Source organism: Onychomys torridus, chromosome 8 (assembly GCF_903995425.1).
Source record: "Onychomys torridus chromosome 8, mOncTor1.1, whole genome shotgun sequence".
In the NCBI taxonomy this organism is placed as follows: Eukaryota; Metazoa; Chordata; class Mammalia; order Rodentia; family Cricetidae; genus Onychomys; species Onychomys torridus.
This window is the reverse complement of record NC_050450.1, coordinates 50,025,356-50,051,449: the sequence shown is the minus strand read 5'-3', so window position 1 is coordinate 50,051,449 and position 26,094 is coordinate 50,025,356. Positions and strand designations below refer to the sequence as shown.

Genomic DNA, 26,094 nt, shown 5'->3' with positions numbered 1-26,094 from the left:
TAGGACTAAAGAACCTCACAGGCCTGGGGGCTGGAGCAACCACTCAGCAACTAAGAGCACTGGCTGGTCTTCGGAGGACTCAGTTTCTGTTCCCAGCACCCCTCAGGCAGCTTATAACTGTATGTAACTCCGTCTCTAGGGGATTTGACACCCTATTCTGGCTCCGCGGGTTCCTGTACACATTTTGCACATTCACACATAAAAAGAATTAAATAAAAAGCAAGAACTCTGTGATGTTAGAGTAAAAGGGCCAGGCATATCTAGACCAGTGGGTGCTAAACATGGGACTACAGGTTTATGTCAAGCTGTCTGTATAATATTCATTGTAGAGGGGCTGGCAAGATGTCTCAATGGTTAAGAGCACTGGCTGCTCTTCCAAAGGACTGGAGTTCAATTCCCAGCACCCATGTGTCAGTTCACAACCATCTATAACTCCACTTTCCTGGAATCCAAGGGCACCAGGCACCTATGTGGTGCACAGACACACTTGTGGACAAAACACTCAAACGCATAAAAAAAAAAAAATCTTTAAAAAAAAAAAAGATTTATCTAGGAGCTTGTTAAAAATTCACTTTGCCGGGCATTGGTGGTGCAGGCCTTTAATCCCAGCACTAGGGAGGCAGAGCCAGGCGGATCGCTGTGATTTCGAGGCCAGCCTGGTCTACAGAGCAGTTCCAGGAAAGGCGCAAAGCTACACAGAGAAACCCTGTCTCAGAAAACCAAAAAAAAAAAAAAAAAAAAAAATTCACTTCAATTCACTTCCAGGGGCTGGAGAGATTGCCTAGAGGTTTTGAGTACTGATGGCTCTTCAGAGGACCCAGATTTAGTTCCCAGCACCCACACAGTGGTTCACAACTGTCTGTGACTCCAGGGGATCTGACACCCTCATACAGACATACATATAGGCAAAACCCCAATGCACATTAAATAAATCAATAATTTTTTTTGGGGGGGGCGGGTTGAGACAGGGTTTCTCTGTGTAGCTTTGAGCCTTTCCTGGAACTCACTCTGTAGCCCAGGCTGGCCTTGAACTCACAGAGATCCGCCTGGCTCTGCCTCCCGAGTGCTGGGATTAAAGGCGTGCGCCACCACTGCCCGGCTTAAATAAATCTTTTTAAAAAATTTACTTTCAGTCCTGCTTATTAGATTCCTATTCAGCAGGTTTGAGGGGGAATCTCAGAAATGCTCACTCTTTTGAAAACATTTGATAATTCTGATGGATAATCAGGTTGGGCATCTGGTCCAGTTTTTCTGTTTTGAAGGTAAGGAACTAAGTCCCATGAAGGAAATTGTTTCTAAAATCATAGAGCAGGGTAGCGGCAGAACTCTAATGGAGATCTGTTTGTTCCTGTTCAGCCCAGTACTCGCTGCTGTGGTGGGCTAGTGGAAGGTATTGGGGAAGGACAGTGATGGCTGTTGAATGGGAAGAATGGACATTTGAAGTTTGGTCGGGGTGCCTGGAAGTTGAACTCATGGAAGAGTTCTTGTCATTGCTTACAGCACACGAGAAGTGCTTTTGACTATGGAAATACTGATGAAAAGAAGAACAGTTTGTGACCGCTGGCGCAGAGCGTGGCCAGGGCCCCACTCAGTCCTGGCTGGAGCTCAGCAACTGCCCAGAGCAGACCGAGTGTTTCCAGGGTCCCATTTTCACTTTGGGAGTTATTCTCTGAAGACGGCTGTCCTATGGGTGCTGCTATTTTGTTAGTTGGCTGTCAGGTTGGACTTTGTAGTTTCCTGCTTGTTTTTATTCCTCTATTTCCTATATGCATCATCACCCCTTCTGTGTTTCTGTCATAGATGGACAGACGCCACTAGAGTATTTGAAAGCCTTATTTACCCCTGCTTGTACTTCGTGTCCAGAATCCAAGTACAAATATTAGTGGACTATATCCCGTTACATTCAAACACTTTTAGGTTCTCACTAACTACTGTTTCCTTTACTCTCAAAGTTCAGCAGGTCCTTTGAGTTAACTCCAATTAATCCATCTGCTTCATCTTATTACTGTTCATTTTGGATTCCCATGATTATTACTATTATTATTATTGTAGGTATGGTGGTATGCTCACTTTATCTTGTGCACAAATCTTTTTTTCAAGGAAAATGATAGTCTTAGGAAGATTTCTGAAAAACTCCTTTTTAATTCCTAAACAGAAAACAAGTGCCCATTAAGTGTGTGCAGCTGGTTGATTTCTTTGCCTCTGTATAACCTGACTCAAACTCAAAGAGCAGAGCTGGCTGGTCAGGAACTAAAGGTGTTTAGAAGACATGAGGAAGGCACAGATTTCCTATAGGAACTGAGAATAATGAAAGGTTACCCAGTGGCACTTCCCTTACCTGGTTCTGTAGTTGAAAGTCTGGAACAGAGTCATGTAGCCTCAGATAAAAATGCCTAAGTGTGAACACCTGGAATCTCTTTCTGCCATAGGTACTTTTCCCTCCAAGCCACACACCCCCTTGGATTTGATGATGTTGTACGATTAGAAATTGAATCCAATATCTGCAGGGAAGGTGGGCCACTTCCTAACTGTTTCACAACTCCATTACGTCAGGCCTGGACAACCATGGAGAAGGTAACTAACATTTTCAGATATTAAACTACAACAAGTTCTACTTGTGTAACACAGTGTATAACAGCAGTGGGAAACTCAAGTGGTATAGCATAGTGATTAAGAGCAGAGGCTTTGAATCTTGACTTGATGTGTATTAACCTCATTTTCATAGGCTAAGTGGCCCAGGCAGTTACTGAACTTCTCTATTGATCATTGCATTGAAACACTTAATTTTATGTGTTTCACTAACAGCTTAATCATAGTGTTAATATTTGTAAATAATGTATTCTAATGAATTAGAGCAGATTTGTCAGGAGTTGTACTGAGTCCAAGGAAAACTCATAAGTTTATGTCACTGAAATGTTTCATGCTTATCCAGGTGGGAAATGATTGATTAAGCACTATTATAAAATCACACACACACACACACACACACACACACACACACACACTACACTGGACTTAGACTCTAGGGAGGTAGCTCACTCAAACTTGAGTTAGGATCCTTAGTAATTTCTTAAAAAGCCAGGTGTGGAGAGGTGGCATCTGTAATCCTAGCACTGAGGACCTAGAAACAGGAGGATCCAGCCAATTGGTGAGCCCAAGTTCAGTGAGAGACCCTGTTGTAAAAGATAAGGTTGAGAAGTGATTGAGGAAGACATCTAAATTAGTCTCTGGTTTTTATTTGCATGCACATTCACATACACACACAAGAAGACTCAATTTAAAAGAATTAGTATAAAAGGCAAGTTATAGCAAAGCTAGAGATAATGTAATAACATATCAATAACAACACAAAATAGTAACTTTTTCATGATTAAAATGAAAAATTTTCTAATTGAAAGGAAAGTCCAAGTCTTGGGGGGAATATAAAAAAATAAAAACTTAATGAGAAATAAAATAGAGATAAGATGTAGTTGGGTGTGGTGGCACACAGCCTGCCATCTCAGGTGGGTGAGAAGATTAAATGGTCAAAGCTGAGAGATAGGGGTGGCTTGGTTGGTAAAGTGCTTGCCTTACAAACACAAGGACTTGAATTTGGTTCCTAGAACTAAACTAGAAAAGCTGAGTAGAGTGGCACACATTTGTGCTCAGCAGGCAGAGACAAGAGGTCCCTGTGGTTCACTGGCCGGCCAGTATAGAAATTGGTGACCTCCAGACCAGCAAGTACCCTGTCTTAAAGGAGTGGACTGAGCTGGACGGTGGTGGTGCACGCCTGTAATCCCAGCACTCAGGAGGCAGAGGCAGGTGGATCTCTGCGAGTTTGAGGCCAGCCTGGTCTACAAAGCGAGTTCCAGGAAAGGAGCAAAGCTACACAGAGAAACCCTGTCTCAGAAAAAAGAAAAAAGAAAAGAAAAGAAAAAGAAAGGAGTAGACCGAGTTCCTGAGGATGACACACACATAAACTGACATAGGACAGAAAAGAGAAGGGCTGGCAGGATTTTCAGAGATCAGTTCCCAGAACACATGGTGGGAACAGAACTGACACCTGAAAATTGTCCTCTTACCTCTACATGTGTGACATAGACCATGGACACCTACCTGCACATAACACACATGTATGCATGTGTGCAACAATAAATAAAATTAAATTGAAGAAAAGAGAAAATTTAAGGCCATCTTGGGCACTGAGGGAAATCCTGTCTCAAAAAATAAAAATGGACTATGTCTGTAACTCTGATAGGGCACTTGACTGTCATGTGGGAGATCTTGGGTTCTATCCTCAGTATTTTTGGGGGAAGGAGGACAAAATAGATCTTAATAAATGTTTACTGGTAAGGAATTTGTACTAGGGTTTTTTTGTTTTTTTGGTTTGGTTTTGTCCATAGGGATGGGAGAGTTGGAGACTCTCCAAGACAGAGTTTGATCATGTGGCCCAGGCTAGCTGTGAACTCATGACCATCCTACCAAGTGCTGGTTATAGACATGAGCCACCATGCCCCCACTACCCTGCAGTAATATTAACAGTAGCAGATCCTAGCAGGTAGATGAAAAAGGATAGGAAGACATGAGTGATGCATGCAGCAAATACTTTTGAATATTTCTGTACTGGTTATTGGTGTTACAGTGGTAAACAGTGGGGCTTTTGACCTTTGAAACTTAAGTCTGTAAGAAGACATTTTAATTACAGACAGACATATCCACAGTTGTGCTAAGTGTTGCAAAGGAAGTCTATAATGGAAAATGAAAACGATAAACATGAGTACTTAGTATATTCAGCAACATTAATAATTATTAAATGGGCTGGAGAGATGGCTCAGTGGTTAAGAGCACCGACTGCTCTTTCAGAGGTCCTGAGTTCAATTTCCAGCAACCACTTGGTGGCTCACAACCACTTGTAATGAGATCTGGTGCCCTCTACTGGCCTGCAGAGATACATAATAAATAAATAAATTTTTAAAAATAATAATGACCATAAAAGCATGCTCCAGTTGGCATTTATTCTACAAGTGCCATTAGTTACTTGGAAACAGATAAAAAAAACCAGCTAGGGAAGCTTGTGTAGGTATAGATAATCTGATGCATTGCCTGTGATATAAATTGATAACATCCCTTTGATCGATATATTTGCCATATATTTGAAGGTTAGAATTTACCTTAGCAATCATATTTTTTTTTTGAGCTGAGGATCGAACCCAGGGCCTTGTGCTTGCTAGTCAAGTGCTCTACCACTGAGCTAAATCCCCAACCCCCAATCATATTTCTTGTAAATTTTTTTAAAGATTTATTTTTAAGTTTTAGTTTTCAAGTCTATGTAATAGGTTTGTATATATACCTGGGTGAAACTGCCCATGAAGGCCAGAGGTGTTCTATCCACTTGGAGCTTGAGTTACTGACATGGGTTCTAGGAACAAAACTTGGTCCTCTTCAAGATCAGTTCAAACTCTTAACCTCTGAGCCATCTCTGCAGCCTCCATTCCTTATCATTTATCTCAGAGAAGTCAGTTCAGAATTAAAATCACTGTGGTAACGAGTCAGACTGTTGGGGTTGGGGATTTAGCTCCTGGATTCAATCCTCAGCTCCAAAAAAAAAAAAGAGTCGGACTGTTTTCTTCCCGCTGTGTAATGTCCATGGAAGGTGTCGGTGGGCCAAGGACCCTGGTAGTGGCAGTGGGAACTGGGTGGTGGGGTAGAGGGAGAAGTACAAGTGCTGCTGTTAAGGGTAGGCTTGTAGGTAAAGCTATTAAAATTAAGGACGAGATGTGTCTGATTGTTTCTAAAATGCTGTTCCTCTTTCAGGTCTTTTTGCCTGGTTTTCTGTCCAGCAATCTTTATTACAAGTATTTGAATGACCTCATCCATTCAGTTCGAGGAGATGAGTTTCTTGGAGCGAATGTTTCACTGGCTGCTCACGGCTCTGTCTGCCTTCCTGAGGATTCTCACTCAGGTGGTTCAGATGGCTCCAGTGCTCAGGTATTAGCTAATTTTAATCTGTTAGTGGAAAGGAATTCATACAGAGCCTTTCCTTCAAATGTCAGCAGCAGATCCTATTTACATGTTTTAAGTAGTACAAGAAAATACAATCAACTTACTTATAAATTCTAATCAGACTACCAGTTGTGATTAGGTTTATGCTGTATTGTACCATGGTCTTTCATTAAAGCTTTCATCTGCTTGACAGCCATGCTCTTCGTTTTAGTAACCAGATGTGCTTGCATTCATGCACAAGAGTGAGTGTGCCTGCTGTATGTGCAGAGGCCAGAGAGGTCAGCCTCAGGGGTTATTCCTCAGACATTATTCATCTTTGTTTTTGGGATAGCATCTCTTACTGGCTCAGGACTTGCTATTAGGTTAGGCTGGCTGGCCAGCAAGGCCCAGGAATCTGCCGGTCTCCACCTTCCCAGATGCCATGACCTGCATGGCTTTCAGATTGACCTGACTGTGTTTCAGTGACAGTAACATATATAGAAAAGCTGGGATTGGGTGAGCTGTGCACTCTGAAGATGCATTAGCAGCCCAGAAATTCAGTGTATTTATTATATACAGCTGAATCTCAGTAGGGGGCCTTTGTAAGGGTGCAGTCATCGAGGAAGAAGCAGCTATGGTTGATATTTTCTGCAACACCTGTCAACATCTGTACTTAGACCAAGGGAAGGCCTTGCCATTCCATGGTTCTGAGGCACTGGGGTCCTTGACATGCTTTGTTCATGTTCACCATAGACATTCACTCAGGGTATTCACTCAGGACTGCATCTGTTCCTCACATCCCAGGGGCTGGGGTTATAAGCATTTCACCATGCCCAGACTCTGTGTGGCTTCTAGTGGTGGATCTTAGGTTTTCATGCTTGTATAGTGAGCACTTTACTATCTCCTCAGCCCAGTAAAAAGTATTTTATAACTCGGAAGAGCTCTTTTTACAATTATTTGAGAAATTTTAATAACTAAATTTAGGATACTTTTTATTACTAGTGAACTCAGGTTGTTTTAATTTGTTTAAAACATTCTCTGTCTGATGTGTGTGTGAGTATGGGAACCAGAGGATAGCTGCAGTGGTCAGTTCTCTCTCCCACCCTGACTTCCGCATGGAGAAGACTCATCCTCCTCCCTCAGGCTTGCCTTCCTTGTTTATTTGTTTGTTCTGTTTTGTTTATTTGTTTTGCTTGCTTTTTGAGCTGTTTATTTTTTAAGTGTTAGATAGCATACCTTACCTGATTCTCCCTAAAATCATAGGAAATGGGATGTTCCCAAGGCAGCAAGTCAAAAGGAGGTGTTAAGACGTTAACTTAGGGCAAGGAGATAAGTTCAACCAGAAGAAGCACTTGTCATGCAATCTGAGTTCAATTCACAAACCCACTAAAGGTGGAAGGAAGAACATACTCCACAGAGTTCTTCTCTGGCCTCCATGTGCACATTGTGGCACATGTTGCCCACCCCCACATCATGCAAATGTGGACATGGACAATAATTTTTTAAATTAACTGACTTTTAAAATTTATGTACTCTGTTGAAATTTCACCTGTATATATTGATCAAAGTCCTACCCATTATCCTCCCATTCCCTACCACCTTGTAAAGTTGTGTCTTTCAGAATTTTATTTATTTTTGAGACAGGGTCTTACTACGTAGCCCTGGCTTTCCAGAACTTAAGTGTGTAGACCAGGCTGTCCTGGGACTCAGAGATTGACTGCCTCTGCCTCCTGAGAACTGAGATTAAAGGTGTTCTCCACCACACCCAGCTCCATTCTAACCCCCTTTCTCTTCCCTTCCAATTAGGTAACTTAGTAACCAAGTGTGTTTGTATTCATGCACAAGAGTGTGCCTGCTGTGTGTGCAGAGTCAGCATTGTGTTGTTCCTCAGACATTATTATGTGAATGCCAGGGAGAATGCTCATTTGTTAAGAGCACTGGCTGCATGGGGCAGGAGAGATAGCTCAGAGGTTAAGAGCACTGGCTGTTCTTCCAGAGGTCCTGAGTTCAATTCCCAGCAACCACATGGTGGCTCACAATCATCTACAATGAGAGATCTGGTGCCCTCTTCTGGTCTGCAGGCTGAACACTCACTGTATACATAGTAAATAAATAAATCTTTAAAAAAAAAAAAAGCACTGGCTGTACTTATAGAGAATCCTAGTTGATTACCAGCACACACATCAGACAGCTTACAACTGGCTGTAAGTCCAGTTTCAGAGGCTCTGATGCCCTCTTCTGGCCTCTGGGCATTCTCACATGCATATGCATAAGTAAATAAATCTTAAAAAAAAAAGAAGTGGTGGGACATGGTGACACCTTTAATTGCCTTTAATCCCAGCACTCAGCAGACAGAGCAGGTGATCTCTGTGAGTTCCATCCAGGGCTACATGGTGAGATCTTGTGTTTTTGTTTTGTTTTGTGTTTTTGAGACAGAGTTTCTCTCTGTGTAACAGCCCTGGCTATCCTGGAACTCACTTTGTAGACCAAGCTGGCCTCAAACTCACAGAGATCCACCTGCCTTTTCCCACCCCCCAAGTGCTGGAATTAAAGGCATGTACTCCACTTGGCATGAGAGCCTGTCTTAGACAAACAAACATGGAGAGGTGGCTCTGTGGTGAAGAGCACTGGCTGTTCTTCCAGAGGACCCGAGTTCAATTCTCAGCACCTGCATAGTGGCTCACAACAGTCTAGCGCCAGCTCTAGGGGTTCTAATACCCTCTTCTGGCCTCTGAGGACACAAGGCAAGGTATGTGGTGCACAGACATACATGCAAGCAAATATTCATATACATTTTTTATAAAAAAATCATTGCCAAATCTAAAGTAATAAAAACTTATAACTTACTATTTTCTAAGAATTTGGGTTTTTGACCCATTTTAAAGTTGGTTTTATATATGGTGTAAGATAAATGGTTAACTTCATTCTTTTATTTTATAGAAATTGTTGTTGTTGTTGTTATAAGCTCTCACTATGTAGATCTGGCTGACCTAGAACTTGCTATGTACACCAAGCTGGCCTTAAACTCAATGATCTACCTGCCTGTGCACCACCACACCCAGTACCCAGCTTCATTCTCTTTCCACTAGATATCCTCCTGTTCCTTTGGCACTGTATATTGTGTTAATTAATTCCCTTTTTAAAAATCAGTTGACCAAGATGGAAGAATGGTTCAGTGATGAGGAGCATCTGCTCTTCTGAAGAATCAGAGTTCAATTCTCAGCACCCACATGGTATCTCACAGCCTTCTGTAACTCCAAGACATGCTCAGCCCTCTTCTCATTTCCTTGGGCACTGCATGCACAAATACATACAGGCAAAACATTGATACACATAAAAAGAAATAAAAAAAAAAAAAAAAACAGTTGATGAAGTATGTATGTTTTTCCACGCTTTGAGTTCTAGTCTACTGAATGTCTCTGCTTACGTCAATCCCATTGTTGTTGTTGTTTATATGTGGGGATGGGAGATGGGCTTGGGCATGCCATAGCTTGCTTGTGGAGGTGTGGACAGCTTGTGGAAGTTGGTTCTGTCTTTCTCCCATATCAATCTTGAGGCTTGAACTTTGGTTGTCAGGCTTGGCAACAAGCCCCGTTACCCACTGACCCACCATCTCACTTGCTCCAGTTCTGTTGGTTTTAATGCTGTAGCTTTGGTGAGCTAGGATGTATGCATCTTCTTTTAGTTTTAGCTTTTGGAGTAGTTTGATCTGGGATTTTTGAGACATGGTCTTCCTGTGTAGCACGTCGTGTTATTAAACTCTTTATCTTAAACTCCTTGGCCTCCTGAGTACCACCACACCTAGCCAGTTTTGGGTTTTGTTTTGTCTATTCTGAGTCTTTGCATTCCATGTGAACTTAGAGATTGGCTTTTTAATTTTGGCCAGGACTGCATGAAATCAGTAGATGCTTCTGGAGTATTACCATTGTAATAATACATTTTAAAGTCTATGAAGTTAGAATATTCCCATTTATGTCCTTAGTTTCTTTCAGCATTGTTTTATAATATTACATATCCTTGTTCATTTATTCCTAGATTTTTCCTATTTATTTATTTTATTTCGTGTGCATTGGTGTTTTGCCTGCACATATGTCTGTGTGATGGTGTCAGATCCCCTGGAACTAGAGTTACGGACAGTTGTGAGCTGCCTGCCATGTGGGTGCTGGGAATTGAACCTGGATCCTCTGGAAGAGCAGCCAGTGCTCTTAACTGCTGAGCCATCTCTCCAGCCCTAGAGTTTTCATTTTGAGGCTATTAGAAATATAGCTGGTTTCTTAATTTCCTTTGTGGGTTTTTCATTTAAAGTGCATAGAAAAACAATGATTTTTGGTGTTGCTCTCACTCACTTGTTAGCGCTAAGGGTTCATAGCTTTAGGATTTTCTGTGTTGTCCAGAAACTGTAGTAGTTTGCTTTCTGCCCACGTGGGATGCAGTCAGATTCCTTTCCTTGCCTTGGCTGCTCTGCTGCCTGGAGCTTCTACTGTGTGTAGACTAGAAGTGAGAAGAGAGGACAGGCGCGGCTGAGCTTTCTCCCCTTTACTGTGCTCTTCAGTCTAGATCTGTAGGCTTTAGGTTTGTTCATTTTGTTTTTAATAGATGTTCTCTATAAGGTTAAAGAAATGCATTGCTAAATGTGAATTGTATTTTTTAATTGTAGGTGATTTTTTTTTTTTTTTTTTTTTTTTTTTTGAGATGAGGATCGAACCCAGGGCCTTGCACTCACTAGGCAAGCACTCTACCACTGAGCTAAATCCTCAACCCAATTGTAGGTGATTTTAACACATCTTTTTTTTGCTTTTTTTACTAAGATGACTATATATAAGTTTGGGAGTTTGATTGTGTTGATATAGTGTATTAAGTTTCTCATGATTTTCAGATGCCTTGTGTTTCTAGAACAAATCCTACTTGCTCTTAAGGCTGGATTTCTTTTTATTGAGGATTTTAGATCTATAACTCATGAAATACTGCCTACACTCTAGATGAATGTTGGTCTGGTGATGTCTGGTCTTACAGTTAAGAGTATGTGAGTTGCTTGTCTCACTTACTGCTGGACTGTACCAGACAAAAGTACCTTCAAGAAGGAACAGCTCTCAGTTCCTGAGTACTTCTGTCAGCTTGATGCAGTTGGGTACTTGCATCCACAGTCAGGAAGAAGAGAGTGAATGCTTAAGCTTCCTTATTTTCTCCTTTTGATTTTTTTCCTCGACCCCATTCCACTGGACTGGATCCACCGGAATCAGGGTGTGTCCTGCCACCTTATTTGACCTAATCTAGATAACCCCTCACAGGTGCGCTGGAAGCTTTTTGTTTGCTTGTTTGTTTTGTTTTGTTTTGTTTTCAGGTGATTCTAGGTCTGTTGACAGTACTAACCATCACACTGAGTAACAGTGCCTCGACATCAGTCCCTTGAACATACCCCAGTATTCCTTTCTTAGTTAATTATATATTTTGAGGCTTTCTTTCTTAGTATATTGTCTATTCTGTTATTTTATTTAATCTGTCTCTTAGTTACAGGTTAAGCTTGTTCTTCCCAGTTGGCATTTTAAATAATGCTTCAGTGACTGATGTTAACTATTAAGTCATTTTACATACACGTGAGCCTATCCATAACAGCATTTTGTTTTGTTTGAGACAGGATTTCTCTGTATAACAGCTCTGGCTGTCCTGGAACTCACTTTGTAGACCACGCTGGCCTTAAACTCACAGAGATCCGCCTGCCTCTGCCTCCTGAGTGCTGGGATTAAAAAGGCATGTGCCACCACCACCCAGTCATAATTTTTTTGGTTTTTCGAGACAGGGTTTCTCTGTATAGCTTTGCACCTTTCCTGGAACTCACTTTGTAGACCAGGCTAGCCTCAAACTCACAGAGATCCTCCTGCCTCTGCCTCCCGAGTACTGGTATTAAAGGCATGCTCCACCACCGCCCAGGTAGCATTTTTAAGATTTGGATTTCTGAGTCAGCTGAATAGCTCTCTGTTTCAGAAAAATGCCAATTCTGATCTGCTTAGCCTTTTTTTTTTTTTTTTTTTTTTTAAATTAGAATGCTGGAGGGGACCTGACTGTACTCAGTCACTGTAGGTGGGGCTCTTTATCTTTACACTTTAAAAGTTAGGCATTATATTTATTAGGTAACATACAAATGCCTGGATGGCTGAGTTTTCCATATTAGAAAAATAATGTGAGGACAGCATAGGTCATTAGCAAGACGGGTTTGGTGTGCAAACGTATGCTGTGTGTTTGGTCTTGTGCTGTCCTCCTTTTGTTGTAGCTGTAGACTGTGTTTAAGAGTCATTGCCAGTACACTCCTCAGTGAAGGAGGTGGGTGATACAACAAACATATTTGAAATAACTCTATCCTAGTCTCTCATCTCCCAAACTCAGGACTGTTTTTTTTTTTTTTTAAATAATTTACTACTAATTTTATAATTTCTGTTGTAGTCTAGTATGAAAAAAGCCAGTATTAAAATTCTGAAAAATTTTGATGAAGCAATAATTGTGGATGCTGCAAGTCTGGATCCAGAATCTTTATATCAACGGACATACGCAGGGTAAGTTTAACTTGTGTAGAATTTAGCATCTTTTGAAATTTTAAAAAAATTTAAAAAGCCAGCATTTTCATATGTCATGTAATGTAGTGATTATAAGGAAGCCAAGCATTGTGGCCCACCTTTAATCCCAGCATTCAAGAGACAGACGAATCTTTGTGAATTCGAGGCCAGCTTGGTCTCCATAGTGAATTCCAGGCTAGCAAGTCTAAAGACCTGAGTTCATTCAGTTCCTGGAACCATGGTGGAAGGAGAGAATCAAGTTTCTTCTGACCTCTACATACGTGCTGAGGCACATGTATAGCTGCATTCACATACATGAGGGGTACATGCATAACAACAAATTGTAAAACATTCTTGAGTTTTCAGTTCTGTTGACTTTTTGGCATGCTGCTTCATCTATTAGTGCCTCATTTACCACTGCAGCTCCCCATGGGCATAAAGGAAGTCATACATGAAAGCTCTGAAAAACAGTGTCTGATGTCTAGGCAGCACTTGGTACACATCATTCTCCTATCACTCCACTCCTGTGTACCAGAGGATATGTGCCAGTATGATACCATAGTTACATACTGTGTACCAGAGGATATGTGCCAGTATGATACCATAGTTACATACTGTGTACCAGAGGATATGTGCCAGTATGATACCATAGTTACATACTGTGTACCAGAGGATATGTGCCAGTATGATACCATAGTTACATACTGTGTACCAGAGGATATGTGCCAGTATGATACCATAGTTACATACTGTGTACCAGAGGATATGTGCCAGTATGATACCATAGTTACATACTGTGTACCAGAGGATATGTGCCAGTATGATACCATAGTTTACATACTGTGTACCAGAGGATATGTGCCAGTATGATACCATAGTTACATACTGTGTACCAGAGGATATGTGCCAGTATGATACCATAGTTACATACTGTGTACCAGAGGATATGTACCAGTATGATACCATAGTTACATACTGTGCGCTAGGCTGTCTGCTCTACACAATCCATTGGGTTCACATTTTACCTGTTTTATTTATTTACTTAATTATTTTGAGACATTGTCTCACTATGTAGTCTTGACTGGCTTGGGATTCAGTACATATACCAGGCTCACAGAGATCTGCCTGCCTCAGTTTCCCAAATTCTGAGATTAGAAGTATGTGCCGCATGTCTGGCCATTATAGCTATTTTAAGTCTGGATCTTAAAAACAACAATACACATAAAGTAAAAGTGGTGACATTACTTGTGTGTTACATACTATTACTAATATACTATTAGGAAACTTAGTTTGTATTTGAGAATGAACTTGGTGGTTTTTTGAGCCTAGACTGGAAAGACAATAGGATATTTTACTTACTGAAATTTACTAGACATGCATAAAGAACTTCTTTTGTTGCTGGAGAGCTTCTCTCCAGGTGCCACCAAGCCCCCGGGGTCCCACAACTCACATATAAAATAATCACTCAGACGCTTATATTACTTATAAACTGTATGGCCGTGGCAGGCTTCTTGTTATCTACTTCATTTATTTAGATTAACCCATTTTTTAAAAAAGATTTATTTATTTATTTATTGTGAATACAGAAGAGGGTGCCAGATCTCATTACAGATAGTTGTGAGCCACCATGTGGGTGCTGGGAATTAGACTCAGGACCTCTGGAAGAACAACCAGTGCTCTTAATCTCTGAGCCATCTCCCCAGCCCAAATTAACCCATTTTTATTCATCTATAACTTGCCACGTGGCTTGTGGCTTACCTGTACCTTACATCTTGCTTGTCATGGCAGCAGCGGCTGGCACCTCTCTCTGCCTCTGCCTTCGCCTTCCACTTCCCAGAATTCTCTTCTCTGCTTGTCCCCTATACTTCCTGCCTGGCTACTGGCCAATCAGTGTTTTATTTTAACCTATCAGAGCAACACATTTGACATACTTGAACATCCCACAGCACTTTCTTAATTATGGTTTGATGACTACATAAACCTAGGAAGATCAACACTACTGTGTGTGTGTGTGTGTGTGTGTGTGTGTGTGTGTGTGTGTGTGTGTGTTACCCTTTCCTAAGTGTGGTTTGATGAACACATAAACCTGTATAGATTTGATTATTTACCCTGTGCTGTACTCGATCTTACCAGTTTAACAGTGGCATTTGGCTGGCTGAGAAGTTTAGAAAAAACTTTGTCAAAATGTCTTTGAAAGTGAATATTGACTGTGTTGGCTTGTAGTAATTTTTTTTAAAAATTGTGTGATTGTGTGAAATGTCTATGTGGGCACACATGTCATGTGCAGATGTGGAGGCCAGAGGACCCACTTTGTTGAGTGGTTCTCTGTTTTCATGGTTCTCTGGGCCTGAGCTCCAGTTTCCAGGTGTGCTGCTGAAAGCACCCTTACCAACTGTGCCTTTCTGCCTGCCTAGCTTTTTAGTAATGTTTTATGATCATAGAGATCTTTTAAAAATGGTAGACAGAATGCTTGTTGTGTAAGGACATGGACCTGAGTCTGGCCTCCAGTCACCAAATAAAAAGCCAGGCATGGGCTTGTTTCCAGACTGGAGAGGTCATGCATGGGCTTGTGTTTCCAGACTGGGGAGGCCAGGCATGGGCTTGTGTTTCCAGACTGGGGAGGCCAGGCATGGGCTTGTGTTTCCAGACTGGGGAGGCCAGGCATGGGCTTGGTAAGATGGACAGGGCTGGTAAGACGGCTCATTAGGCAAAGGCAGTTGCTGCCAATCCAGACCACCTCGATTGAATCCCTGAGACCCATGTGGTAGAAGAGAGCTAGCACCTGTGAGCTGTCCTTTGACCTCCACACAGGTGCTTTAGTAGATGAGCTTCCCTGAAACTACACAAACAAACACACTGAATATAAGTTTAAAACAATAATAATTGTTGAATTGGGGAATAATTGAAGAAGATGCCTGAAATCAGCCTCTGGCCTCCACACACACACACATGCACACACATACACACATGAACAAGTATACTCACATACATTTTTTAAAAAGAAAAAGAAAATGGTGGACAAAATCCAAATAAGTTCTTTCTTGAAGATGAAATGTACTCTTATGGAATTGTTCATTTACTTAGAGCCTCACATAAAAGTCAGTTAGTGGCGGCGCACGCCTTTATTCCCAGCACTCGGGAAGCAGAGCCAGGTGGGTCTCTGTGAGTTCGAGGCCAGCCTGGTCTACAGGCTCCAAAACTACGCAGAGAAACCCTGTCTCGAAAAACTTAAAAGAGAGAGAGAGAGAGAGAGGAAAAAAGGAAGAAAGGAAGAAAGGAAGAAAAGAAAAGAAGGAAGTTCAGAACTTGAATTACCTACTGTTAACTTTTCATAAACCTTTTTTGGGGTTTTAAAAGTAATTCCATTGAATTAGAGATTGTCTCCATGAAAAGAGGTTCTATTTCAATTAAACCTTCCTTTGAATAACTTGAATTGCTATGAATTGTGTTTCTAGCTTTTGAGCTATAAATGAGCTACTTAAACTTGGTTTTGAATTTTAGAAATTATATTCTTCTTTTCATCATGTTTAGGAAGATGTCCTTTGGAAGAGTCAGTGACTTGGGGCAGTTCATCCGAGAATCTGAGCCTGAACCTGATGTAAAGAAATCAAAAGGTTGTATGTAGTATTTTTTTATTCTTTATATTAAGCTTTGGCTCACATTATATGCTAACTGTAAGTGAAGGATTATTTAAGGTTTACAGTGGTTGTGACTTGAGGTTTTACTCTGTGTTTATAGATACACCTGAGTGTGAGGACTTTGTGTTCCATACCTCCTCAAAATCTCTTCCTTGTTGTTTTTTTAATTTTCCGGAGCTGAGAACCGAACCCAGGCCAGGGCCTTGTGCTTGCTAGGCAAGCACTACCACTGAGCTAAATCCCCAACCCCAAAATCTCTTCCTTTGAATAAAAAGTTATTGAACTTGACTTTGCTACTACAGAAAGCACAGCAGTAGGGGATATATTTTTTCGTTTTTATTTAAAGGTATACATCCAGTCCAGGTTGGCCTTGTGGCTTATCTTGTGATCCTTTGGTTTATGAAATTTCCTCTATTACTGAAGATCATTATGAAATATGTATGGAAAATAATAAATTGGAATCCAAATCCTTTGTCTAACAGTCAGTCGAAAGAGTGGTTTGGTCAAGTCTTAAGATTTAAAGTTTTTTTTTTTCTTTTTTCATTTTGTGTACATATGGTATATATTCATGTGTTCACTCACCCATACTGGCATGGGTTGAGGCCAGAGATTTTTGTGGGAATGTTTTCCTTAATCATTTCTTCACCTTATATTTACATTTTTTGTTTTGTATTTTGAGACAGAGTTTCTCTGTATAGCTTTGAAGCCTTTCCAGGAACTTAACTCTGTAGCCCAGGCTGGCCTCAAACTCAGAGGTCTGCCTGCCTCTGCCTTTGTGGTGGGATTAAAGGTGTGTGTGTGTGTATGTCACTGCTCAGCTACATTTTTTGAAACAGGGTCTTTTTTTTTTTTTTAAGATTTTTTTAAAATTCGCATCTCATTTTCAACAGAATTTACAACGTTGTCCCCATTTCCAGTCTGATTATACAAGTGCTAAATGAAAGAAAGGTCGGAAATAAATACACTAAAAAAGAGGCAAAGCTGTGAAACTCAGTGGCATGCAGTAGGTCCTATGAAGGGGGAGAAGTGTCTGAGAAAGGAAGTGAGAAACGGTCTTTAATAAAACTTGAAGTTTGCCTTTCAGCTAGACTGACTGACCAATCAAACCCTACCCCCAGCCTGTCTCCACCAACTCATACCTCAGCAGTGAGGTTGCAGATATACAGTTACACCCAACTTTTTATGTGGGTTCTGGGGATCTGAACATAGCAAGCACTCTGCCCACTGAGCCCCTCAAGTTTGTCTTTTATTTTTTTGTTTTTATTTATTTATTTATTTTGAGACAGTCTCACTGTATATACCTAACTGGCCTGGAATTCACAGACATCTGTCATCTTCTGTCTCCTGAGTACTGAGATTAAAGGCATACATGCACACCTAACTGTTTCAAGTCTTTATATATATATATGCATTCTTTGTGACTGATTCCAGTTCTAAATAATTGGTTCACACAAGAAAATTTTGGAAACAAATATGGATCCATTCAGATGACATCTAGAACTTGTCAGTGTGGCTGGATCAACTCTACTGCATTGAATAAATGATGCCAACTTTGTAAAAGAAAATGCCCTGCTTGATTAGGTTTAAAATAGGAGCTGTTGTTATTCTTCCTTTTGGGTTTAATAGCACTGGCTTCCTTGTGCTTTATCTATTTTTAAACACACTTACATTTTTTTTTCTTAGTGTAGGTTGTATGTAATGTTTAATGTTTAGATGTACGAGTGTGGGTACCTCCACCTCCTCTCTACCATATAAGTACTAGGATTACATTCACACACTACCACACCTGGCTTTCTCATGGGTGCTGGTCATTGAGCTCAGGTTCTCACACCTGTACAAATGCTTTACTTGCTGAGCCTTAATTCATTTATATTTTGATAGAGAATTTCACCACTCTTTTGATGAGTGATCTACTCTAAAGTCAGATAGACATTTTTAAAGAAAAAAAAGCAAGTTATTGAAGTAATATAGAATAGTCTGCTTTCTAGTTGACTTGATTTACCCATTTCATTGGTTTATTTCCTGTCTCATCAAATGTGTCTAAGGTGTTTGGCTGAAAAGAGCATAGAGAGTAAAGAAAATGTAACACTTTTTCAGTGCTGGGGATTACACCAGTTCCTGGTACATGCCAAGCAGTGTTCTACTAAGCTGTGCCCCTAGCCCAGTAAATGGCTTTTGAGTTCTCTGTTTCTGTTCATCCTAATTATTCAATCTCTTCATGCCATTCATTCTAAAATGTAGTGAGTGTCTACTGTGCATCTGACACTCCCAGTGCTTAGGAGAAAACAGGTACTGTTGTCTGTGTAACTCATGAGACTGGAGGAGACAGTAAACATCAACCCAGCTTATGCATATGTTCTTACTTAGCTAAAGTACTGAAAGTATAATAAATTAAATGCAGGATAAGGGGTTGTCAGAAAAGTGAGAAGTAGTATTTGAAAAATAATCTTCAGAAAGTTTAGCTTAGGCTTAGGGTGGACCAAGGTTCCAGAAAGAGGGGTGTCGGTCCAGCGGTGTCTAAGCTGAAAGGAGGAGGAGGAGGAGGGCTGAATTGGAGCACACCACGTGATCAACAGACAAGACCAGTGTGTTGGAGTAGAGGGAGCAGACAAAAGAATGGTAGAAGGTAGTAAGGACCAGTGCAAAGACTAGAGAGGCTAATGGAGAGTCCTGGCAGTTTGGCTTGGGGAAGTGATGTGACAGTCCGCGTTGAAGGAATTGATCTGGCAGCCGTTTGGAACCAGAACACAGCGGTTTAAGAGAAGAGTGGAGAGGAATGGCGGTGCCCCTGAGTTAGGCACGTAATGGAAGAGCAGTTTGCTTTGTGTTGTATTAGAAGAACAGGCAATGGGATTACATTTCTGCCAGCAGTTCCTTCCATTACGAGGTTTATTTTATGTGTATGAGGTTTGTGCGTGCGTGCTGCGTGCATGTGCATGCTTGATGCCCATGGAGGGCAGAAGAGGGCTTGGTCTTTTGAAATTGGAATTGCAGATGATTGTGAGCTACCATATGGTGCTGGGAACTGAACTCAAGTCCTCTGCAAGAGCAACCCATGCTCTTAACCTCTGATCCAACTCTCCATCCTGTTATTTGACCTTTTAATCAAGACACATTACATGAAATCATGACTAGTAGTGTATGCTGTTTGATTAAGTACATCTGTGCACCCTACTTCCTTTGGTGGTCATTGCTACATTCAGAAAATCCTGAGTGCCAAGCACTAGGCCAAGGCCCAGAGCTATAAATAAAGGGTATAGTCTATCATTTTTTCTCTGGCTTGGTTCCTTTCTTCAGCCTCTGACTTGTTAAACTTATCAGGCTAATTCCAGAATTCTCTGCCTCCTAGATTTTCCTAATTATGTTACTTAGCTTATTTTCCTTGGCATTTCTTGTAAACTGGAAATTATACATTTTGGTAGGAAATAGTATAGTTATTCAACAGATTCTCCATATCATTGTGGTGGCACGATCCTTTAATCCCAACATTTGGGAAACAGAGAGGCAGAGGCAGGTGGATCTCTGTGAGTTTGAGGCCAGTCTGGTCTGTAGGTCAGGCCAAAAAAATTGAGACTCTCCTAATATTGAAGTTATATATTAAAATACCACCTGAAAAGATGAACAGAAAGTTTAATAGCAATTAAGCCTACAAAATGGAGGATCTTTTGAGACAGGATCTTTATTATGACTTCTGGCTGTCCTGGAACTTATTATGTAGACCAGGGCTAGCCTCAAACTCACAGAGATTCACCTGCCTCTGCCTCTGAGTCCTGAAATTAAAAATATGTGCCACTACCACCAGGCAATATTTTTTCTTTTATTTTTTTTAACCTTCAATAAATTTTATTGAAGGAAAAAGATCTGGATTTTGTATTTTTCATGAATGGCATATATAGGCTCATCTCAGCTGCTGAATTAATTAGAGTCTTACCTTAAGAATTAATCTGGAGCCGGGCAGTGGTGGCGCACGCCTTTAATTCCAGCACTTGGGAGGCAGAGCCAAGTAGATCTCTGTGAGTTCAAGGCCAGCCTGGGCTACAGAGTGAGTTCCAGGACTAGAGAGATGGCTCAGGGAATAAAGGCATTTGTGACCAAACTTGACAACATTAGTTCAGTTCCCAGGATACCCATGGTGGAAGGAAAGAATCAATTCCTCTAAATTGTCTTCTGATCTCTACACTTATGAATTCCAACTCGTCCCCAATAAATAAATAATTTCTTAAAGTTTTTTTTTTTTCTTTTTTTTTTTAAAGAAAGACTGTCAGGCGGTGTTGATGCACACCTTTAATCCCAGCACTCAGGAGGCAGAGGCAGGCAGATCTCTATGTGTTCAAGGCCAGTCTACAGAGTGAGTTCCAAGACAGCCAGGGCTACACAGAGGAGACTCTGTCTCAAAAAACCAAAAAAAAAACAGAAAGAAAATAAAAAGAAAGGAAATACTTGAATGACTCTTTCAGACTTAGGAGAAAAACAGATGCATCCATCATTCTCCTTATGTGTTGGTAGATTCTTACACCAAACCATTGTATTGATTAGGGGTTGGTTGGTTTGTTTTCAGGGTTAGCTCCAAGTTCAACCTTAGTCTTATTCATCTGGTAAGAAGAATAGAGGGAAAACCCAGAATTTTAAATTACAATTTCCACAAAGTGATTTTAAACACTTTTACAGAAGCAATATAAGCTCTTCTTATTAATGTTTTTAATGGAACACTAGAAAAGAATAGGTATGTCTAAGTGATATCACCTAAAAACATTAGTATTGTAAAATTACACTTAAACTCCATACTCATTTTGGCTTTGTTTCCTAGGATTCATGTTCTCACAAGCTATGAAGAAGTGGGTGCAAGGAAATACTGATGAGGTAAGTCTTGAGTGTATTCTTACAGAAGAAGGCTTGCTTTGTCTCAGGAAGGCCCCATGTTCTCTTCCTTCAGTTTCCTTGTTTCACAGATGACATATCAGTGCCCTCTTATCCTGTCTGTAACAGGAGAGGCTCCTCTTAGCATTTAATAATTGTCCAGGGTTAACAGTGAAGGTATCTTCAGAGACTGTGGCCACTGTAGCCACCACCAGGTCATTAGTGTAGAGACAGGTGGAGAGATGTTTTCTTCACCAGTTTCAATTGTGGTGTTAGCAGGGAAGCTTGTCTTTAGAATAGTTAAGTACATCGAGAGATGGGAGAAAAGTGTTCTGTTCTTACCAGCAAACAAAGTAGTCATGATGTTGGCTACTCAGTAGCTGACTCTGTCAGACAGTGAATTACGTGTTAATATGTCATAGCCACAGGTGCCCAGATTCTTTGATATATGGGAAGGTGCTTTTTATCCAAACGATAGGCATGTTTGGAAGACTGATTATATGTGTCTTGATCCTCCGAATGAATGGTCATTACCAGCAGTTTGAATTATTCTTTCAGGCCCAAGAGGAACTAGCTTGGAAGATTGCTAAGATGATAGTAAGTGATGTTATGCAGCAGGCACACTATGATCCACCATCAGAGAGATCTACAAAGGTAGGATGGCTTCTGTTCTGACAGCCTTTTGTTGGTGTTTGTTTGAGACAGGGTCTTAATGTAGCCCAGGCTAGGCTCAAAGTCTTGTGACTAATGTCTACCTAGAATTTCTGATCTTCCCACTTCCACCTCCCAGCTGCTAGAATTATAGGTTGTGCAATCACAACTGGTTTGTGTGGTGCTGAGAGCAACCCTTGGGCTTTGTGAATATTACCAAAGCACTCTACCAACTGAACTGTATCTCTGCCCCGACCTGGCTTTTGTAAAGTAAATAAACAAACACATGTGCACACACGCACACATTTTGAGTGTTTAATTTAAAAAAAAGGGAGCTGGAATTAGGACTCTGTGGGTAAGAGTGCATACTGCTCTTGCTCAGGACCTGAATTTGGTTCCCCGAATCCACAACCATCTGTAACACCAAGATTTGATGCCTCAGATACCTGAATTTCCATGTGTACACACACACACACACACACACACACACACACACACACACACACAGAGATATTAGAATACTTCTATTATTGCCTCTGAAGTATTAACTACTATAGGAATTACCTTTCATCATAAGGAACTGTAAGACTGATGAACAAAACAAAATATGTTTCCAGATAGTGGACAGTGAGTGTGTAATCTTTGAAAGCAGTAGAATTGAAGTGATTCCCTAGCCCACTGTTGACACTTGGCTTCTGAAGTAAAGAAGGCAAATCTGTAGAGCCCACGAGATTTGATGAACTGAAGAATGAAAAGGAAAAATTTAGAGAGGAAAAAACAAACAAACACATAATGATTAAATTTTTTCCAAATTTGATTAAAATTGTAACTATATACAAAAGCAAAATAAATATAAAGGAAACACTAGGACACATAACATAAATTGTGATTTCCAGTAATAAAGGGAAAATCTTTAAAATGGCTGGAGATGTTATTACACATGGATAAGAACAGCAATCCTCTTGTCAAAATTTAAGCAAGCCAGAAGATAACTGATCCAGTGGTTTCAAAGTACCTAAGTAAAGGGCTTTTTTTATAAGCCAAACAACACCTGAGAGAATTCATTTCCAGTGACCAAACAACTGAAATCAATCTTAAGAAGGTTCTTTTAAGCCGGGTGTGGTAGTAGAACCTGTAAGCTTAGCTCTCAGGAGCCTGGAAGTAGAGGATCATGAGTTTAAAACCAGCCGGTACTCCAATGGGAGCGCAAAGAATGCATAGCCATATAACAATACTCTAAATAAAACAAGACAAGGGGGCTGGAAAGATGGCTCAATGGTTAAGGGCACTGACTGCTCTCCCAAAGGACTCGGGTTCAAATCCCAGTACCCACAGGTACAGCTAACAATTGTCTATAATTCAAAGATCTGACCTGCAGGCAAAACACCAATGCACATAAAATAAAAGTAAATAATAAATGAATGAGTGAACTTCTTTAAAAAAAGAAAAAGACAAACTACCCAAGTGGGCTTTTTTTTTTTAATTGAAATTTTTTTGACACTTATTAGATGAATTTTTTTTCTAAAAATTTTTATGTGTGTGTGTGTGTGTGTGTGTGTGTGTGTGTGTGTGTGTGTGTGTTCACATGTTCATGTGTGTGCATATAGAGGCCATAGTTTAACATCAGGTGTCTTCCTCAGTCTCTCTTACTAACCCTGGAGTTTGCAGATTCTTCTGGACTAGCTGTTCAGCTAGCCCCAGGGCTCCTTCTGTCTATGCCTTCCCACCCCATGCCACTGTGCATGCTTACCTGGGTGCTAGGCTCTGAACTTGGGTCCTCGTTCTTGTGCGACATGTCTGAGCCATCTCCCATCCCCACCTTACACAATTTTATGTGCACAAGAATCATCTGCCAGGATATGCCGTATCTTCAGCCATAAAACAAATTTCATTAATTGTAACTGATTGAAACCTGCAGTCTATTTCCTGACCAAACAGGAATAAGCGACAAAAGAATGTGGATGGATGGAAGAGCACCCCCACCCCACATCCTTGAAGATGAAACAATACTTATCTTAGTTAGGGTTTCTGTTGCTGTGACGAAAATGACACACATGTAGGCAAAACACCAATGTGCATAAAATAAATACATTTTTTTCTTTTTTCTTTTGTTTTGTTTTTACAAGACAGATTCTCTGTGTAACAGCCCTAGCTGAAATAAATAAATGTTAAAAAATAAGAACATTGCCAGGCGGTGGTAGCATACACCTTTAATCCCAGCACTCTGGAGGCAGAGGCAGGCGAATCTCTCTCTGAGTTCGAGGCCAGCCTGGTCTCCACAGTGAGTTCCAGGACAGGCTCCAAAACTACACAGAGAAACCCTGTCTCAGGGGAAACACACACACACACACACACACACACACACAAGTACTTTGGACTTGAGTTTGGTCTCTAGAACCCACACTAAAAAGCCAGGTACAGCAGCGTTTGTTTATAATTCTGGTGCTTACAAATGGATTCCTAGGATTCACTACATAGCCTAATTTCTGAGCTTCAGGCCAGTTAGAGTACCTGCCTCAAAAACAAGGTAGACAGTCCCTGAAGAATGTTCACCTCTGGCTTCCACACAATGTGCACACAAGTACACATACATACATACATACATACATACATACATACATACATACATACACATGAACTCACACAGAGAGAAAAATGAATGGTTTCATTCTAATAACCATTGCCAAAACAGAAAAATAAAAGCAAGTTCTTAGCTTCTTTAAGCTCCTGTTGACTTGGGATATCTGAGCATGGTTAATACTTTGCTTCACAAGAAAGTACTCAGCTGTGCCCTAAGCTCTGGCACATAGGAAGCACTGTGTACGTGCTGGACATTTCTTTTATCTGTGCTGATACTATATCACTATAGGAATGTACCTTACCTTTTTCTTTTTCTTTTCTTTTTTCCCAGCTGTGACTCGAAACCAGAGATAAGGAAATGTGATTTTGAAAAATAAGAACTTTTCCCTTTGGTTGGATTCTTCAACACAGCCAATGAAAATGGAGCACTGCATTTCTTTCCCACTGCTAGATCACTGTTGTTTCCAGGAAAGAATGCAAGACAGTCCAAGATCTGTTGTTAAATGTAGACATAGATGCACATGATGGTAACACAGTGAGTCACAAGATACAAAGTGGTACTGGTAACATTACTAGACAAGTAGTTTTCCAGTAGCTGTAACCCACTATGAGAGAGTTACCCACTGGAATAGACAGGGACCACATCCTGTGAGGCAGAGAGTGTGAGTTGGTATGTGGTCCACATGCTTGCAGCCGACTCCATCCTTAGCAGTATCAGAAAGCACGAGACAGTGGTGCTTGTTTTTGTCCTAAAATTCACAGTGAGTCAGTGCTACCTGGAACATGCTGCTCCAAGTGGTGATGTGGGCCAGCAGCTTGTGAAGCGGGCGACGATCCCTTGTGTAGTCTTCCTTCACAGAGGCATTCATTTAGAGAGAAGCTGGCAAATCATAAGTCAAGCCTCAGTGATGTCATCCTTCTCTTTGGTGACAGAACACAATTTCCACATTTCACTCACTCCTGTGATGTTACTATATCCTTAAAGCTAGTTTCTCCTCTGCTAGCAAAAGGGCACATTTAGTTTACTTTGAGCATCAAGACCCATTCCTCCACAGGAATGCCATGCTCCAGATTCTTTATTCCCTCTTTGGAATACACCTGGAAAAAATTAAGTATCACTCCAGTTTTTGCCATGTGGTACTTGGAACACATTCTCAGCTGTTATTTTTTAATAAGGTGGGGGAGGAAGTGCTCGCTTTGTAGTGTCTCCCCAGTTCTTCACTGTGAGTGGGAATGTACAGTTGCCTTTTCTCTTTCTGTCTTCAGACAGTAGCAAACTCACTCGCTGCCCTTCCGCTTAGTTGGCTTTGCGCCTGTAGCAGGGCCGTTGGTGGGGCCACCCGCTGGCAAGCACACTCCCCTGGCCATGAGAGGCCAGTGCCTCCTGCGTGTGAGTTAGAGAGGAAGGAAGTTGTCTTAGGTGTCATTGCTTTTGCTCAGTGTTTGCAAAAGAAAAAAAAATATATATATATATATATGTATATGTATATGTATATGTATATGTATATATATTATTAATCACCTCTGTCCTTGGGAAAGTCTTGAATGAATAGAGAATTTATTTCATTGCAATATTGATTGTATAGAGGCACACTGTTTATCAACAGAAGAAGCAAAAAGGCTGTGTGTAAGTTTTTGGTACTATGTACCAACTCTGTTATTCTGAAGTATTCATGTACTTAAACCATATTCTATTTAATTGTGTTTGATTTTAAATATATATATATATATGAATTATATTTAAAATGGTGTCAACTTCCTGCTTTCAGGGCATTTATGGCTCTTCTATTGACCCTTCCTAATACTTCCATTTGCTTTACAAAACCTCAGAATATGATCCACTACTGGACATAATCTTG

The 26,094-nt window shown here is 40.7% G+C and overlaps 1 protein-coding gene across 2 annotated transcripts in view; it reads left to right on the top strand.

The window, feature by feature from the left end:
• Akap10 (A-kinase anchoring protein 10) overlaps window positions 1-25,696 on the top strand; it is a 66,303-nt gene extending 40,607 nt beyond the window's left edge. For both annotated transcript variants that reach the window (XM_036197167.1, XM_036197166.1), the window contains 7 exons: window positions 2,430-2,574; window positions 5,794-5,967; window positions 12,400-12,509; window positions 16,041-16,123; window positions 20,955-21,007; window positions 21,563-21,658; window positions 24,567-25,696. In XM_036197167.1, the coding sequence (XP_036053060.1) occupies window positions 2,430-2,574; window positions 5,794-5,967; window positions 12,400-12,509; window positions 16,041-16,123; window positions 20,955-21,007; window positions 21,563-21,658; window positions 24,567-24,572 (667 nt within the window). In that variant the 3' untranslated portion in view covers window positions 24,573-25,696. The remainder of the gene's footprint in view (window positions 1-2,429; window positions 2,575-5,793; window positions 5,968-12,399; window positions 12,510-16,040; window positions 16,124-20,954; window positions 21,008-21,562; window positions 21,659-24,566) is intronic.
• Window positions 25,697-26,094: the final 398 nt, after the last annotated feature.